The sequence below is a fragment of the Spermophilus citellus genome (genome assembly GCF_964194105.1).
Source record: "Spermophilus citellus genome assembly, chromosome: 15".
In the NCBI taxonomy this organism is placed as follows: domain Eukaryota; kingdom Metazoa; phylum Chordata; class Mammalia; order Rodentia; family Sciuridae; genus Spermophilus; species Spermophilus citellus.
Genome location: NC_138195.1, coordinates 53,734,054 through 53,753,361, shown reverse-complemented (window position 1 = coordinate 53,753,361; position 19,308 = coordinate 53,734,054). Strand labels below are relative to the sequence as shown.

The 19,308-nt window shown below is 40.9% G+C and overlaps 1 protein-coding gene across 1 annotated transcript in view; it reads right to left on the bottom strand.

Moving 5' to 3' along the window:
• Positions 1–19,308, bottom strand: part of SH2D4B (SH2 domain containing 4B) — a 95,112-nt gene that overhangs the window by 44,918 nt on the left and 30,886 nt on the right. The window contains exon 5 of the mRNA XM_081268826.1: positions 5,878–6,025. Within this exon, the coding sequence (XP_081124952.1) occupies positions 5,878–6,025 (148 nt within the window). The remainder of the gene's footprint in view (positions 1–5,877; positions 6,026–19,308) is intronic.

Here is a 19,308-nt window from a genome sequence, read left to right as displayed (position 1 = left end):
TCGCCTAACTGGAGAATTTAATTTGGCTGTTTTATCAAAAACTGCTGTTCCTCAATAGATTAATGGCCCACTATATCTTTCATATTAAGTTAATTGAGTGCAGAATAGCTTTGTTGGATTTGAATGACAGGCTCCAGAGTACAGCTCTTTGGTCTTTAAGAAAATATAAAATGAGGAACTAAAATCAGAGAGCCTGAATTATCACATCTCTTCTGTTTCTTCTGTTTTCGGTTGCCATATGGTACATTAATTAGCAATCAGGCGGCTCCTGGGCAAGATGATTCCCACTCTCCATCTCTAATGAAATATCAGCCCAGCTCTTCACTTTCCACCCCATCATGTAGCTACAAAAGAGGAGCCTCCGCAAGTGCATAGACCTTACAACTAGGAAAGTGCTTTAGCTTCCCCTCTCTCATTTCACCCTCCCAACAAGACTCAGCTCAGCATGATTAATTGCATTTTACAAAGGAAGGTATTGAGTAATTGAGCAAGAACTTGCTCAAGGTCACACTAGCAAGTGGCAGAGCTAGGACAGGACTTCCAGCCCAGTTCTCCTTCCCAGACAGTACAGTAGCTTCAAGTGACTTCAGTAATTATTCACTATTTTTTTTCAGTATAAACATTGCCCTGCCTCTTTTCTCCATTTGACTCTTTCCATTATGATTTTAAATGAATGAATTCCTACCCAGCTGTGGCCCGTCTTATTCTTCTAGCCCCCAGAAGCCTTCCTGTTGATTCAAGCAAATTTTACTGAGCCTGATTTCTGCTTTGTGCTCCTGAAAATTCAGCCACCAATCAAAGGTCCTGGGGTTGTTGGGCAGTTATACGCAAGGAATCAATGAGTGTTTCTGGCTTCTTTCCTGTGCACAGACCCCCAGATGCCCTGAGAGGCAGATGGCCAGAGACGTCCTTCCTACATCCTGCTTTTGGAAGACATTAAATCCACAGGCCAGAATACACACCCAGGAGTAGAGAAAAAGAAAGCCTGCGTTTGTGCACAATCCTGCAAAATGCCTGAGTCTGAGCTTCTGTTTCAGTTCCTATCAGTAAAGAGTTCCAACAAAAATACCAACACCCATTCTGCTCCGAGGCTATTCTAGGCATATGAGCAATTAAATGCCCAAATCTTTGTGAACTCTATGAACTCTCAGGGTTTGGGGCTGTTACAGTTTGAATGCCAAATGTTTCTCAAAGGCTCAGATGCCAAATGTTACTCAGTGAAGCTTTGGGGAGATCATAGAAACTTAGGACCCAGTTAAAGAGAGTGGGTTATTTGGGGCTGTATCTTGTCCCCCACCCCTTTCTCTCTTTCTTCCTCCTGTCCACCATGAGGTGAGCTGCTTTGCTCCACCATATGCTACCCACCATGAAGTGCTGCCTCATCAAGGTGTGGAAGCAATGGAGCCAGGTGAACATGGACTGAAAACTCTGAAACTGTGAGTCAAAATAAAGCTTTCCTCTTTTAAGCTGTTTTCCTCAGGTATTTTGTCACAGCAATGAAAAGTTAAAACAAGGGCATTCAATTGAATTTAGTTAAGACCAATTTGTAGTAATACTTAGAAATTCTTTTAAAACTCCAACCCAAGATAAACATGGTGATGAATACCTGTAATCCCAGCAATTTGGGAGGCTGAGACAGGAGGATAGAAAGTTCAAGATCAGCCTCAGCCACTTCGATGCTCAGCAATTAGCAAGACCCTGTTTCAAAGTAAGTGAACTTTGAATATAGGATTGGGAATATAGCTCAGTGGTAAAGCACCCCTGTCTGTGTTCAATCCCCTGTACAAAATAAAGCAAAACAAACATACAAAAAACCTGCAATTCTTATGTGAATGGGCATTAAAACAGTTTAAGCACACCTGCCTAACGGTTATCAATCAGTGCACAGGACATTCTCCCTCCTCACCCCCCCCCACCGTGCCTCAGCCTCTGAGAGGCATTACCTCAGAATATGCCTTGATAAAAACAAAAAGGACATTTGGACACCGTATTTGCATTTGTAATACTGGCTCTGAAGGGAGAAAATGCCTTGCTCCTATAGTCACAGAAGTGGTCAGCAGATGAAAGGATACTGTCCTGAACAAGGAATCCACAAATACAGTACAAGGAAGTCAAAGAGTCACAGAGGGGTCCCTAAAGCCACATGGAGTGGGCAGGATGCCAGTGGCAGGGTATCATGGCCCCATACCACAGCTACTTGCTCACATCTGTTTTACTGAGCCAGCTAAAGAATAAATGAACCCATAAAGGGACCTTGGAGAACACTGATAGCCTATTTTTCAAGATCTCTTGAGAATACAACAGTAAGTCTCTAGGAGAAGGAGACATGAGACATAGGTTCACTCCACGCTGGCACTGAGACTTCTGCAAGGAGTCTGCTTTGGGCTCAGGCTCACGGGGCTACCAGGGACCAAGAGGCCTAGGAACATCTGGTCAAAGACATCGGTGCTCAGAAACAGGAAGAACGCGGTTGTCTTAAACGCCACAGCTACCTCATGGTGAAAAAAATAAATTAAATATAAAATTAAAGTTAAATTTTAAAAAGTTAATTAACTTTTCATTTTATCCAATTCTGGCTTATTCCTTTTCTATCACTTAATTATGTGCTATGTCACTTAAAATTTAAATATTCAATGTAAAAATAAATACTTTCCACCCAACTACCTATCCAGAAGCCCCATTATGTCTCTGAATATGCCCTAGAAACTTGGTATTTTTGAATTGGCACTGCATTGATATATATCAGTTTAGAGGATATTAGTAGAAAAGGTGAATTAAGGACTTCTGAAAATCCTCTCCTCTATGAACAATAAGAACACTGGCAAGTTATCAGAACCAACTCTCTCCAAACGTTAGAAATTAACAAAAGGCTTTCAGCAATCCAGGGAACATTTATTCAAGGGAAAAAAAAGGCTCAGAACAAGCAAAGAAACTAAATTACTAATCAAAAAACATAAAAAGATAGGCATGAACCCAGCATGGTGGCACACACTTGTAATACCAGCAGCTCGGGAGGCTGAGGTAGAAGTTCAAAGCCAGCCTCAGCCACTTAGCTAGGCCCTAAGCAACTTAGCGAGACCCCGTTTCTAAATAAAATATTTAAAAGAACTGGGGATGTGGTTCAGTGGTTAAAAGCCCCTGGGTTCAATCAATGGTACCAAAAGAAAAAAGAAAGAAAGATAGACATGAACACTTCCCAACTCATTCTTTGAGGCCAGTATTACCCAGATACCACAGCCAGACAAAAATATCACAAGAACTACTAACCAAAATCCTTCATGAATACAGATGCGAAAATCCTCAACAAAATTGTTACAAACCAAATCTGGCAACACACAATAGGATTTGTGTACTACAGACAAGTGGAATTTATCCCAGAAGTACAAGATTGATTCAACATCTGAAACTCAGCATAGAATGTACCATATTAGTAGAATAAAGAACAAAAACATATAATCATCTCAACAGATGCAGAAAAAGTATTTGACAAAACCCAGTCCTTTTCCTGATAAAAACACTCAACAATCTAGGAAAACATGGACCTTGCCCAACTCAATAAATGTTATGTATGAAAAACCCACAGCCAACATCATATTAATGGCAAAAGAGGACTGAAAGCTTTCTCTCAAAATCAGGGACAAAGATACCCACTTTTGCCACTTTTATTCAACATGGCATTAGAAGCTCTAGCCAGAGAAACTAAGCAAGAAAAAGAAATCAAAGGCATCTAGACTGAAAAGAAAGAAGTAAAACTATCTCTGCTTGTATGAAACCATCTTTTATATAGAAAATATAAAGAAACCACACACACACAAAAATATACATATATATATATATATATATATATATATATATATGGGCTCATAAAAAAGCTTAGTAAGATTTCACAATACAAGATCAGTATACAAAAGTCAATTGCATTTCTATGTGCTATCAATAAACAATCCAAAAATAAAGTTAAAAACTTAATTCCATTTACAATAGCAACAAAGATATTTAACAAGGATCAACTTATCAAAACAAGGATAAAGTACACTGAAAACTGCAAAATATTATGAAAGAGGTTAAATAAGACTTAAATACATAAAAAGGCATTCTATATACATGGAGTGGAATACCAAATATCATTAAGATGGCAACACTTCCAAGTTGAGCACAAATTTAATGCAATCATTATTGAAATCCCAGATGGCATTACGGCCAAAATTGATAAGTCAGTCCTAAAATACATATGAACCAGGGACCCAAAATAATTCTGAAAAAGAGCAACAATGTAGGTTTCATACATTGAAATTTAAAAACTTACTACAAAGCTACAGGAATCATGACTGTGTGGTGCTGACCTAAAAACAGGTATGTAGATCAATAGAATGGAATTGAGAGTCCAGGAATAGTCACTTACATTTTTGGTCAATTGATTTTTGCAAGTGTGCCAAGATCCTTGAAAGAATAATCTTTTCAATAAATGGTGCTTGGACAACTAGGTCAAGTAGGAACCTATTTCACACAAAAATGAACTCAAAACGGATCAAAGGCCTAAATGTAAGAGCTAAATCCATAAATCTTAGAAGAGAGATAGGCATAAGTCATTTTGACTCTGGATTAGGCAACTAGTTTCTTAGATGTGATACAAATCACAAGAATAAAAGAAAAAATAGATAAATTGGGCCTCATCAAAATTAAAAATTTTTATATTTCAAAAGATGATCCACCTGGGCATGGCAGCATGTGCCTGAAATCCCAGCTACTGAGGAGACTATGGCAGGAGGTTCTTGAGTTCAAGGCCAGCCTGGATAACATAGCAAGACCCTGTGTCATTAAAAAAAAAAAAAATCACTCTTCAAACCTGGCTCCACCTTCTCTTTCTCACTTGATTTCTCACTCCTGACACTCTCCAAGCTTCGGTCACCCCACATTTCTGCCACATTCCTTTTGTCCCCATGCCTTTGCACATGCCGGGGCTCTCTTTGCCTCAGTAATTCCTAGGCAGCTATCAAGCCTCATGTCATGCCTTGCCCTCTGGAACCCCACCAGGGCAGCCACTGAGTGCTCCAGTGGTATGTAGTACATCCTCCCTCAAAGCCCCCTATCTTGGCTCTGATTGGTGAGTCTCTTCTTTATAAGGATCAGGATTCCTCATCTCTGAATCCCCAGGTGTTTTATTCAGCTTTTTCACTGCTGCAACTTGAAAGACCCTACCAGAACATCTACAGAGGAAGAAAAGTTTATTTGGGGGCTCACAGCTTTGGGGGTCTCAGTCCACAAGTGGCTGGCTCTGTTCCTCCAGGTTCAAGGTGAGACAGGCATCCTGGAGGAAGAGTGTGGCAGAGGGAACCAGCTCACATGATGATTAATAAGCACAGAGAGAGAGAGAGACTCCACTCTCCAGATACAAAATATATACCCAATAGCCACGCCCCCAATGAACCACTTCCTCCAGCCACAATCCACCTGCCTTCAGTTACCATTCAGTTAATCCTACTAGGAATTGATTCACTGATTAGGTTAACATTATAACCCAATCATTTCTCCTCCAAACCTTCTTGCATTGTCTCACATGTGAGCTTTTGGGAAACACCACAACTAAACCATAATACCAGGCATAGATCCGGGAAATTACTGGCAACTCAGTAAAAGTAGCATTTAATTTTTTTAACGTAAGAAATCTCCAAAATGGACATATTAGCTCCTGAAGCATGACACTCACTGTTCTGCTCTGGGTCATACCTAGCAAGATCATGCACATGGTCAGCCTTGGGAAAGATTTGTGAAATGTGAATGAACTAAAATGATGGCTGAGCCAATGAACAGTGGAGGAGTGGAACGTGGGTGGGGAAGGCAGGAGTCTCCTGGCCCCAGGAACCAAGCTCAACTCACATTGTTCTTCCCACTCTTGCTCCTCTTTCTCGCTGGCTTGGCAACGAAGCTGGGCTTGCTTCAGCGACCAGTAAAGCTCCTTCGCCCTCTGTTCCTCCTGAAGGCGAATCTGCTCTTCTCCTCGCTTCCTCTCTTCTTCCTCTTTCCTCTAAAACATCATGGAGACAGATAACATTAGAATGAAGAAGTATCTCTTTGAATCTGCAGTAGGTCAAGGCTGAACTATCTCAGGATGGGATAGGCCAGTAGTGACCACTCCAGTCTCATCCCCTACACAGTTGAAATGGTGAAGTTTACACTTGGTAAGAATCAAATAGGTTAAAATATGTGGAACAAAAACAATAGTAAAATTCTGAAGTTTTCTACAAAGATCAGAGGACTCTGGGCCAAAAGCTTTTCTGCGAAGATCAGAGGTCTTGGACCATCCTTGGATTACTTTCATTTGAGGCAGAAAGAAGGAAGGTACAGGAGGGCCACCTGGTCTTCCTGGAGGGCCATTAAGTAGGATATTAACATGCTTTAAGCTTAAATCTGGAAAAGGTATTTTCAAGAATGAATAGGTTTAGGAGTCCTGAATCTCCCACTTCTATCTCACCTTCAAATTCCAGAAAGGTTTGTGTGTGTCTGTGTGTATCTGTGTGTGTATATGTGTGTGTGTGTGTGTGTGTGTGTGTGTGCGCGCGCACACACACATGTGTTCATGTGCATACATCCAAGTGAATGTTTCTTTTGTTTGTATGAAAATAGCATGTATATGTTAAACAGGCATCATGAGCTTAGAAAGGCTTATAATGCAAAATAGCAGACTGGGGTGTGCAGCTCAATAGTAGAGCACTTGCCTAGGCATGTGACAGGCCCTAGGTTCAGTGTTCAACACTGCAAAAAAAAAAAAAAAGTTGCAATTGTATTTTTTTTGCTGTATTTGTATTTGTGGCGCATGCCTATAATCTCAGCTTCTCAGGAGGCTGAAGCAGGAGAATCACAAGTTCAAAGCCAGTCACAGCAACTTAGTAAGACCCTATTTCAAAAAAATGGGGATGTAGCTCAGTGGTAGACACTTGGATAGCTTGAGGCCCTGGGTTCACTCCCTAGCATCACAAAAACAAAAATAGAAAACTGAATTCTCATTGCAATTTGTAATTAAATCAATAACAATGTCAACATAGTTTATTGCAAAGCCAAAGAGGGTGCTATTTTCACCAATTCTAAAAAGTACTTTTAAAAAAAAACTTTTTAGCATCACTAAAATTTGCATGTCTTACAACTTGTCTTTTTAATAGGCAACAGTTTTTTCTTCTTAAAATAATGGCATGTTTTTATAATTAATATCATCTTAAATTCAGTAAAAATATGGAAATATGATGGCTTTTTCTCTTTTGTTTTTTCCTGAGTTGTTAATTGTTTTCTCTTGAAATTCTAAATGTTTCTCTATATTTAACCAGGTGTTCTTTCTTATAATAGATAATACAGCCCTGAGTGCCATTTTTCCTTCTTGTCCAATCCCAATCTCTAAGGTGCTTAGGTCTCCTCTCCATCTATCTTCCCAGGACCACCTTCTCAGCCTTCCCTGAAATGGAGCCCTGTTTCTTTGTTGGCATTCCCTGGCTTTGGGACAACATGTCTCATACTGCTTCTCAGGTAAGCAGGCAGAGAAACATTTTCTGAGTCCTTACTGGTCTGAAAATATCACCATGTGAACCTCACCTGTAACTGCTAACTTGGCTGAGCATAAGAATTTGATTAAAAATTCTTTTCCTGCAGAATTTTAAAGACTTTACTTCCCTGTCTCCCAGCATTTGGTGCTGCCACTTTGATTGTCATTTTTCCACATAGGGGTCTCAATTTTTCTTTCTGGAAGCCTTCAGGGTCTCTTTATCGCTGACGTTCTGGGTGTTTTTAAATGTTGTGTCTTGGTGTGGATGTCCTCCCATCCGTGATGTGGAGCACTTGGAGTGCTTTCAGTGTGGAGTCTCTTGTCTGTCCAGTGCAATACATCTTTGCTTAGGATTTCTTCATCATTTCTTCTCCTCTCATTCCTCTTTCGCTTTTTATAGGACTCCTATTTGTCACTGCTGGTCTCCTTGAGTTGGTTGAGCTTCTAAGTGCTTTATCATTTCTTGTTTTCCACATCTTGTTCTTTTTGCTCTTCTCCCTGGTTGATGTTGCTGACTTTATCTTCCAAACCTTCTACTGAATTTATTTCAGCTATGGCATTTGCAATTTCCAAGCCCTCTGTTCTATCCTTTTCTTGCCCCTTTCTCCTCTTCGCATCTGTATTTGTTTCAGAAATACAGTAGCTCATCTTTCTGAGGCTTTTTTTTTTTTGCCCCCTCTGTGATTTAGGTTAATTTCCTCTGTGTTTTTGTTTTTTATTTGTTTGACTTGGTGCCTGCCACCATTTCCCTGGGAGACTTTCCTCCTATGTCTGATGCTCACTGGTCGTCCATTCATATTCAAGAGAAAGGTAAAACCTGAATGGGAGGTTCACTGTGTAGCCAGGCTTCCCTGAGAGGTGGACCTCACTCTAGAGCAACAGGATAAGGAACTAGCCATTCACTGAGCCATCCACAAACATAAGAATCTAGAGTCTTGTCTGTGAGAATATTCAGGGTCTTCTCCTCTCTTTCCTGGGTGATGTCTGACGATCAATATTCGGTAGTCAGTGGGGAGCAGCCTACAGATAGGACTATCCTTTCATCCAAGCCAGGAGGGCTCTAACCTGGGCCCCATTCTTCATGGAAGCCTATGCTTTGAAGTGCCTTTTTTGTAAATGTCCTCACCAAGCTCTCCCTGCAAGGTATATCCAGAAATAGTCCCCTAGAATTGAGAAAATCAACAGAGTTTTTCAGGAAAGCTGCTCTGTGCCCAGATGAGGTCCTGTCTGAATCCTGGTTCCTGTTTCTTCCCTTTATGGAGCACTCTAACCCTCTCCTCCACCACCCGGCAGCAGGTTGACCAGATGCCCCAGGGAACTCCGGAATTCATACTCATGAAGTCAGCCTGGATCCTTCTTTGAAAAGATGACCTAACGAGTGATAAATTGTGCCAATAAATATAGAATTTTTAACACAAATTCACATAAGATTCAGTTGCCAAAGTAGAGCTAACAGGCTGATTTTATGTGGCCCTAATTATTAACATGAAGAAAGACCTTGCAAAAAATTATTTGCCAGCCCTGCATACCCTAGAGGCAACCTTGGCTATTGGCCCCTTCCTCTGAGTTCAGATTTTTATTGAATTTCCATCTTTCCTACTTGGCCCTCTCCTGTTCTGCCCATGTGCCCCTTAGTCCAAGCCCCAAACCTCCCCTTTCAACTCCCCATCTCCTTCTAGGCCTAGTCCTGGAGGAATATAGTATCTTGGAAGAAACAGGTGAAAACTGGGACATTTGGGTCCAGCCGCTCCATACAGAAACTTGTAGCCCTTTCCACATTCTCAGCTCTGTCCTTTGCAGTAGCTGGTGCCTCCAAGTCCTGGACCTCTGAGGGCTATGGACTGACCTGCTCACTTCCTTCACTTCTTTCTGCACCCAGAGAGGCCCTCACCACCTTTTTCCTGTCCTCCAACTGCTGACCTTCCTGGAAATTTTCTCATCCATTCTTTCTTCTCTCATTTTCCCAATCCTTGTGGTTTACAATTTTTCTCAGGCCCTTGGAGTATTTTAATGAATCAAATAAGAATTTAAAGGGAAATAACTGAACTTTTAATCCCTCATCTTAAAAACAAAGCTGTGTTGCTTCTGAAATGATTTAGATGGAGAACTTTCCTCCAATTCAGTGATCAATTTTTATTTATTTTTTAAATAGACACAGTTCCCACTTACTAATTATCCATTCTCAAAGAGTTAGAGATCAAGGACAAGAGAAGTTAAGTGGCTTCATTTAATCACTCATCAAATACTTATGAAGCACCTAAGAGGCTCAAAAGCCTACTCAAGGTGCTATGATACAGCAATAAGAAAGACAGTCCCCACTGGCTCAAAGCTTGCTTTCTAGAGGTGAGCAAAACACTAAACAAATAAATGAAAAGTCAAGAAATTTCACAAAATAATAACCAATGTACAGAGAATCACAACTGGGTAAATGAAGAGTCAAGAAGGCAACTTTAAATGGTGTGACCAGAAGACTTCTCAGGAGTGACATCTGGTCTGAGACCTTAATAACAAGCAAGTGGGTATTGGGGAGAAGAAATTTCCAGGCTGAGGGAACTGCAAGTACAAAGGGCCAGTGTTGCAAGCCAAGCTGGCCTGTTTAAAACAGAGTTACCCACTGTGCTGGAACTGAAAAAGTCTAAATGCTATGTTGGAAGAGTGTGAGTACCCTCAGACACCCAGAGGCTCCTGAGGACAGTGGAATGCTGAGCCTGGGGATTAGGGGAAGATCAGTCTGAAGAGACTGATGAAGAAGTCACCTGGTGTGAGTGATGTTCCTCAGCCATGGAACCTAATGGTGACTCCGGCAGAAAGAGAGCAGATTAAGAGAAGACAATCAGAGTGTCTTGGGTCACTCCAACAATTAAAGGTTGAGAGTAAGAGTCAAAGCCAGAAAAGAGAAATGAAAAGGAAGACCAAGGGGAAGAGGAAAACCCAGAAGGGACAGAGAGCATTTCAAGGGACAGGGAATGGCAAACAGAGCTGAAGGCTGCTCAGGCTTTGTAGATATAAGGAAATCACAGGAGACTGCTGGGCGTGGCCACTGGAGGCAATGGAGAGCGTCACAAGAACAGTCCTAGTCCAGCAGAGGGGCAGCCATCCAGATGACACCAGGAAGGAGTGGAGAGGACCACAGACAACCCATTCAGGATGTCCATTTCCTATGAAAAAGAGCCCAGAACAGAAGTGACAGCTGGAGGTTAACGTGGGGCTATGATAGACATGGGATGGGTTGATTTTGATGTGGGAAACACTGGAGCAGAGTTATTGACCGATACAGAATTGGAACCCAAGTCTCTAAGACCCCAAAGTGAAATCAGCTGAGTTTTACCTCAAAGTCTGACTTCATCTGTATCAGCCTCTCAGCAGCCTCCCGCACACTGGCTCACCAGCCCCTCACAGTTTCACAGTGGGTTCTGCTCCCTCCTTCAGGGCTCCCTGGTATCTGAGGACAGTTGCGGCATCACTCAGTCCACAGGGCACAGCCATGGTAACCTCCACACAGTACTTCAGATCTTCCAGGCAGGACCGGGTGTCAGGGAAGATAAATAGGGATAGTTGGCACCTGTCAGAGCCAGGGCTTCACCCTGGGCTTCCATAATGAAGTATCACATCAAGTGGCTTCAACAGCAGGAATGTGTTTACTCACAATTCTGGAGGATTCATGTTCAAAATCAAGGTGTGGACAGGTTGGTTTCATTCTGAGGGCTTTTTCCTGGGCCTGGAGAAGGTCACCTTCTCACCATGTCCCCATATGGCCTTTTCTATATGCATGTGCGTCTATATTCAAGCTTCCTCTTCTTACAAGGACACCAGTCATATTGGATCAGAACCCAGCCCACCCTAAAGACTTCATTTTAGTTCTGTATACAAAATAGCTACATTCTAAAGTACTAGGAGTTAGGACTTCAATATATGGATTTCCGGTGGGGGAAGCATAATTCAGCCCCAAACAAGGAGACTGCACCCTAGAGAAGGGTTGTAGCTACTGTACAGTGAATAAGTGGAACTTCACTTCCAATTACAACATAGTGTTTCTACTTCCCCCAGCTGTAATTAACATGAAACAGAATGTAAAATGGTGAACGACTATTCACCCAGTTCTCTCCCCCTTGAGAGTGGGACACCACCCAGGAAGCCAGAGGTCTGCAGCAACTTTCTCTCTCAAAGGAGAATGACTGGCTGCTTCCTGTGAAAGAAGCAAGCTCTTCGCAAGGATGAGAGCAACAAAACATTTTGCAATCTCAAATAAACAGAATTGCATCTTTCTTCCTGAGATCTTGACTCAACTCTCATAGCTGAAATTGCTCAAAAAAATTGCTCAAAAATTCTCATTGTTGTTACAACTTTCAGAATCCTTTGGCCAAATTGAGATCTCTGAAGAAGAGTCTGCCTTACTTACTAGGTTTAGCAGCCAAAGGCCAACAGAGCCAAGAGGCAGCTATGCAAACACTCCCATTCTACCCAGGGATGATTCAGCCTTGTTCTGGCTGCTCCAGCCCCTCTGAGCTGTCCAGCTTCTACAATCCTCCTTTTCCTGACAAGCTATCACTCACATACACCCAAGGAACCCTCCGAGGCCCAGGTCTGCCTCACCACAATGGAAAATGTCAGAGACAAATGTTTTTTTCTGGAAAGTGTCATTGTTGTCTGGCTCCAATAATACTGTGTTTTGTGGGATGATACATTCCAAATGGGCAAGGTTGAAACTGTGTCACTCGTTCCTCCCTCCCCAGTTCACATCACTGGGCTTGCCTGATAGTAGATGCCCCATAACACCCAGCAGAGGAGCCCAGTGAATTAACTAGCAATGAAGATGAGACAGGGTTTGTGAGGATCCATGAAAGGGAAAGGGTAAGTAGATCACATGGTCTTATTCACGTTAGCCTTGACAAGAGAGAGAGATTCGGGTGAAATCTAAAATGTTCAAGAGAAAACTGAGAAGTGGAAAGTTTTCCTACCACTTATAATCTTATTGGGAACAAGGCAGCGATTGTTTCTACAGTTGGAGAGGATGTCATTCAGTGGCCAAAATAAACTCTAACCTTAAAGGGGAAAAGAACTAGAGAGTGTCCTGACAGAGAAATGGAGAGAAGTTAAAGAACTTCTTAACTGTGTTTGTGCCTATCAAGGAAACTGGGAAGAGGTGGGGAATGGGTGGAAAACTTGGAAGTGGAGAAGGAAGGTCACAGGATCCAGGGAGAGGGAGGAAGCAGGAGTCTCACTGAGCCTTGTTCTGTTGTTATGAGCAGAAAGAGCAGCATCTGGAAGCAGTCTTACAGTTAACAAGGGGGCAGGAGGGGAGAGGGTAAGGGGGAATGCAAATAATACCTGGCCTCAGATCTCCTTTTTTCTAAAGGAGTCTTCAGTGAGCATGTAAATCACATTTGAATGGCACCAGCCACAACAGAAAGATTTCCAAGTATTCTTATCAGCCCACCCTGCCTACATGCCCAATACAAGCTGTCTCAAATGAGGCTAGCCAACTTCCCTTCACCACCAGGTTTCTCAGCCAGGTTCTCTCCTCCCCTCCAGCATCCAGCTTCCAGCCTGTCACCCTCTGTGTGGTAGAAAGCTCAGCAGGCTCTCTTCTCTCTCAGCCTGTGCCTCCTGCCCAGCTCTCCCTGGCAGGAGGAGGCTACCCTCTGCACATCCCTCTGCCTGAGATGCAGATGTCTGTGATCCTTGCTTTCCCCCAGCCCAATATTTAATTAGTGCCAACACCACTGATTTCATCACTGTTTCTCTGTGTCCACGCCCTTCTGTCTTTCCCATAGTCACAACTGTCCAGACCTGCATCACTTCACATCTTGAGCATTGCAAAAATCTACCAACTGGCATCCCTTCCCAAAAAACATAGCACTTGAATCATACCATTGCCACCAGTTATGCTCTAAAAACTTGATCCAACCATAACTCTTGGGGTTAAGAGGCTGTTTTGCCTGCAGAGGACAGTCCACCCCTTAATGCAGTATTCAAGGACTCCACAAACTACCTTGCTCAGTCTATGAGGCTTCACCCATCAGGGGCTTTTTACCTCCCCCTACCAGGTCATTCTTCAATCCACCCATCTCCTTTCTATTTCCCACTTTTGTTCACTCCAAGACTCCTGCAAGCATCCCTTTATAGTCCCCTGGGTGTGGCTGGGGCTGAGAGTTGCTCACAAAGTTTCTCTCACCCCATAAGCTTTTATAGAACAAGGATTTTACACCTCCCCTCCCCTAATTACCTTCACTTATGTTCTCATTAAGAAAAGTACTAATAAAAGTTGTTCATACATTCTAACATGCACAAATATTAGCATCTTGGTGTTAAACTAGCACAATAAAAATAATCCAAGACCGTCTCTCACCCAATCCATAATCCCTTTGTTAAAGCTGGTTTTGGTTATCTATTGATGAGTAACAAACTACTAGAAAATGTAGTTGCCTAAAACTACAATCATTTTATTCACTTACAATACATAGGTTAATAATTCAGGCAGGGTTTGGCTGAGTGGCTCTTCTGCGCCATGTGGTCCCAGTTGAGGTGAATGTCCTGATTGGTCTCATTGTCCAGGATGCACTAGCAGAGCCAAGAAGGATTCAGGGATGTGCCTGTTACCTCAGTGGGTTTTGGATGGATTTTTTCTCTCTGCAATGCTACTTGAGTTTCCTTACAGCATTGTACTCTAGGGTACAGGACATCTATGAGACAGCTCCCAGAATGGAACATTGCAACAGAGGCAAAAGTAAAAGGTTCAGATCTCTTAGGACTGTCCTCAAAGTGGGCTGGGGTGTGGCTTAGTGGAAGAGCACTTGCCTAACATCACAAAGCCCTGGGTTTGATCCCAAGTATAGTCAAAAAAAAAAGAAAAATATTACACAGAACATATCCCACCAATCCCATATATGTACAAGGAAGCTTGTCCAAGTATGTTCAATATTACATTAAAATTTATTCTAACCAAAATTGAAAATGACCTAAATTCATCAGGAAAGAATTGGAGAAAAATATGATATGCTCATTTAAACAAAATTTTATACATCCATTAAATGATACTAATATGAAAAAACTTTGAAAATAACTGAGTATTCAGTTTGACAGTTTATATAAATAATTAGAGAATATATAGAGAATTAGAGAATTTGTAAGAAATTGTTACTATGTTTCTATGGCTTCTTATATATCATAAAGTAAAAATGGAAAGAAAATACAACTTCAGAAGAATGGCCACTCCTTGGTAGGGAGATATTGGCTGAGGAACCTTAATAGTTCTAGCAACATTGTTTTTTTTTTAATTTTTTCAATATAAAGTAAACATGGAAAACAGTAATGTTTGTTGAATTTGTGAGTTGGACATCCAAATATTTTTGTTATTTTCTATGCTCTTTGTATATTTAAATGTTTTAGCAATACAAACACAATTTGTAAATTTTTTTAATTTGAAAAATGTTTAAAAACTACAGAGAACCATTTCTACTTGTATCTTCCACAACAAAACTAGTCTCAAGCCAGGTTCAATGGAACATGCCTGTAATCCAAGCAACTCAGAAGACCAAGGCAAGAAGATCACAAGTTCAAAGGCAGCCTCAGCAACTGACCAAAACCTTATTTCAAAATAAAAAAATTAAAAGGGCTGGGGCTACATCCCCAGTGGTAAAGGACCCCTGAGTCCAATCCCCAGTACCGGGGGGGGGGGGGGGGGGACTAATCTCAAAGCCAGTGGGACTTGAAGGAAAGGGGGTAGGGAATAAACACCACCAACTGTCAAAGGGAGAGGTGACAAAGAATTTGCCACCAGCATCTGTAATCCACCACAGAAATCTTTTCAATAATGTTTCAGCCTGTGCTTAACTGTTTCCTGGGATGAAGAACTCAATATGATAAAAGAAGAGTGCATTAAAGATCTAACAAAAAATGCCCCAGCTCATAAACCTGGAGCCACCAATTCCAGACTCCTTGATCTGCCACTCCTGACAGACACTGTCCTTCACAGCCTCTCAGGGATCTCAGTTACAACCTGTATTTCTGAAGATTCTTCAAATGAGGCCATGCCGAGTCTGAATTACTATTTCTATTAAAGATGAAACATTCACATTTAGCAAATTAATTTTTTAAATGAAAACAAATGCATCATAGCCTTCTTTGTAAATAACACCAAAGCCTACATCTGAGTTCCTCAATGTCCTAAAGGCCAGAAGGCCTTCCTAACCCATTCATGAGCCCTGGCACAGAGCACCCCACAATTTATCACCCCGCCTATCATTGAGGCTCAAAGAGACACCATCAAACAGAAAATCTCCACAAGTAATTTGATCCTTCGGTGTCCTTGTGAACATAGCCCAGGACCCAGCTGCATTGAACTACCCTCCTGGCATCTGGGGCCCAGCCTTATCTGGGAAAGAAGGTGGCCAAAATGGAGCAGGTGATGACTATCATTGCTATATATATACATATATATATATATATATATATATATATATATATATGTATGTATATATATGAATGAAACTGTTTTTTTCCCCAGCAGACTTAAATTAAATAACCACATACAAAATCTAGCAACATAGACCTCTCTCCACGGTGCATTGGATTGGATTTACTATTTTGGTATTATTGTTAATTTCAATAGGAGTGATAATGATTATTGTAGCTCTTCAGATCTCATGTTCAAGTTCTTAGGTTTTTTAATCAGGAGTCTGAAAGCTAAGGTTCCCATGCCAAACCAGGCCTCTATTTTATAACATTAAGTCTTGTTAGAATAGAGCCACATGCATTTGTTTGCAATACTGACTATAGTTGCTACCATCATGCTACAGTGGCAGTGAATCGTATGACATAGGCAGCATAGCTCCCCAAGTCTACAATATTTACCACCTGACCTGTTATGGTTTACATATGAGATGTCCCCCAAAAGCTCATGTGTGAGACAATGCAAGAAGGTTCAGAGGTGGATTGATTGGGTTTTGAAAGCCTTAATCTAGTCAGTGTATTAATCCCCTGATAGGGATTAACTGAGTGGTAACTGTAAGCAGGGAGGGTGTGGCTGGAGGAGGTGGGTCATTTGGGCTATGCCTTTGGTATATATTGTGTGAGCTGAGCTTAATCTCTCTCTGCTTCCTAGTGCCATGGTCCCAGCCACTTTCCTCTGCCATACCCTTCCACCATGATAATCAGCCTAACCTCGGGAACCAAAGAATGGAGTTGACCATCTATGGACTGAGACCTCTGAAACCACGAGACCAAATAAATGTTTCCTCCTCTATGTTGTTCTTGTCAGGTCTTTTGGTCACAGTGAAATGGCTGAGTAAACACTGACCATTTATGGATACCAGTTGGCCAACACCTAGGTTAGAATGTCATGATTGTTGCAACTTTATTTCAAATTGTTAACAAAAGAACCATGGTGTGTGTGTGTGTGTGTGTGTGTGTGTGTGTGTGTGTAAGACAAACAGAGTGGAAATTTAGCAAGGTATTAATATTGGTAAATCTAAGTGGAAAATACGTGAATATTCAATCTACTTTTCTTTCAACTTTTCTGCATGTTTGCAATTTTTAAAATAAAATGTCTTGAGAATAAATATTGCTTTATTTAATAACTCAGGAGAATCTCCCCTGAAAAATTGTAACTCCTGGGAAAGGTAAATCAGAAGATCAACAATAGTATATAACTAGCAATTGCAATAGGTTAAAAATAATGGGAGCAATTTCATTCACAATAGCAACAAAAAATATGAAATCTAAAGTTTAACTAAAAAGGAAATATGGAACACTCAAAGAAAATAATAAATTTTAGCAAGATCCAAAAACTAGAAGCACATAGATGTATATAATTTTTGAGAATGTTTGGAATTAGATAGCTGGTGCATTTATAGATGTTTGATAAAAATTTAACAAAGACAAAAGGAAGCTTTGGATAATAGGAGAAACATACCACATTTCTAAAGAAGATTCAGTGATTCGATATTGTAAAAACATCCATTGTCTACAAACAGAACTATCACATGGATGCAATTCCAGTGAAAATCACTGTGAGTTCTATTGTAGAGAGAGGGGAATAGCCATAAAATAATTTAAAAATTTCCCTACCAGAAAAAAAATGGGTGAGATTAGCCAAGGACATTTTGAAAATGAAGAGTAATGGTAGGGCTCTTACCTTAATAGATATTGAATTTTATTTTAAAGCTATAATAATTAAGTAAGTCTGGCTCAAGAATAATAATTCATAGAAGAAAATGAAGAGATCCAGAAGTAAGTAAAAAGTAAAAATCTAATCAAGGCAGAAAGTCCAATAGAAATGGAAAGAACAGATATAATAAATGATATTGGAATAACTGGCTAATCATTTTTTAAAAAAATAAAGTTAGAGCCCTATATCATAGCACTCTCCAAAATGAAGGAGAATTAAATGCAGAGAAATAAAATCATAAAAGATACATGAAACAGTGTAGGTTCATATTTTTTATAAGCTTGTGATGGTACAGATCTTACTGAGCGTGAAATAAATGGTAAAGAAAAAGATGAATAGATTTGGTTAATAAAAATCCCAAGCTTCTGTATATCTGAAAACAACCAAGACTAAGAAAAATACAATAACTACTGAGAAAAAATATTGTCAACATAAAACAATTTTAAAAACCCATGTCTTCACTATCTAATCATTATGGAGGGATAAAGATTTTTGAATGGGCAAATACAATGAATATACAGACACTTCTCAGAAGAAACATAATAACTCCTTCCAAACTCCTGCACTCAGAGGATATGCCAAACTCTAGCCTGGCTCCTAGCCCATAAGACCATGTCCCTAGGTGACTCCAGACACTACTTAAGTGGCTGCCTGAGAAAGCTCAATTCTGCCAGAGGAAGTGCGTACTATTTGATCTTACTTGCACCTAGTGACAGCTCCTGACTGCTCTTTCTTAGAGTGTTTACTAAAAGGAGCTTACAGTAGTGAATATGTGTCTCCTTACAACTCAGAAGTGTCTCTCTCAAGGACCTGAGAGCCATGCCTTAGAAATGTAATCATCTGGAAGGAGAGGGCCTCTGTCTCCTCCGTGGGAGGGTGGAATCCTGATTCCAGCTGCCACCTAGTAGATACAGCTGCCTAACCGAATGCTCACTGGCCGGCCCTTTATAATTTCTCTCTTCTCTGACTCTGTGGAGAACCTGCTCTCCACCACCCTCCTTCACCCAAACATCCACATCCCCTCTACATGAATCAGAAGGGGCTCAACTCTTTCCCCTATTGTCAGCAGTTACTGAAAAAAAAAATCTGTTTTCACTGCTCTATCTAAGTCTGGCTGTGCTTATCTTTGACAATACAAGTTACAAAATAACACAACGTGGAGATTTAGCATGATTATTATTTTCAGTTTTCTGCTTATCTATATTTTGTTTTCTATCCAGTAAAATATATTGCTACTATAGGAAAAAAATAAGCTCAAAATAGGAATCAGGAAAAAGTATACTTTCAGGTAATTCGAACTTCCTATCAGAGGGCAGTAAACCTCCTTTACCAATTACAAAGGCTCCCAGAATGAGTAGACATGCAGGTTATGAATAATGCCCTCCCCTAGAGGAGAGGGGGGGGAGGGGGAGAGGGGGAAAGAGAGAGAGAGAGAGAGACAGAGAGAGACAGAGAGAGAGAGAGAGATGCTTTCAATCCTCATAAAAAGAAAAATGGTGACTCAGAGAAGTTCAGTAAGCTTCCAGGGTAATAAAGCATTAATAGTAAAGTTGGAATAGGATCCCAGGCTGGTCTGACCAGAAGAAACCCAATTCTCTCCAAAGCCCTC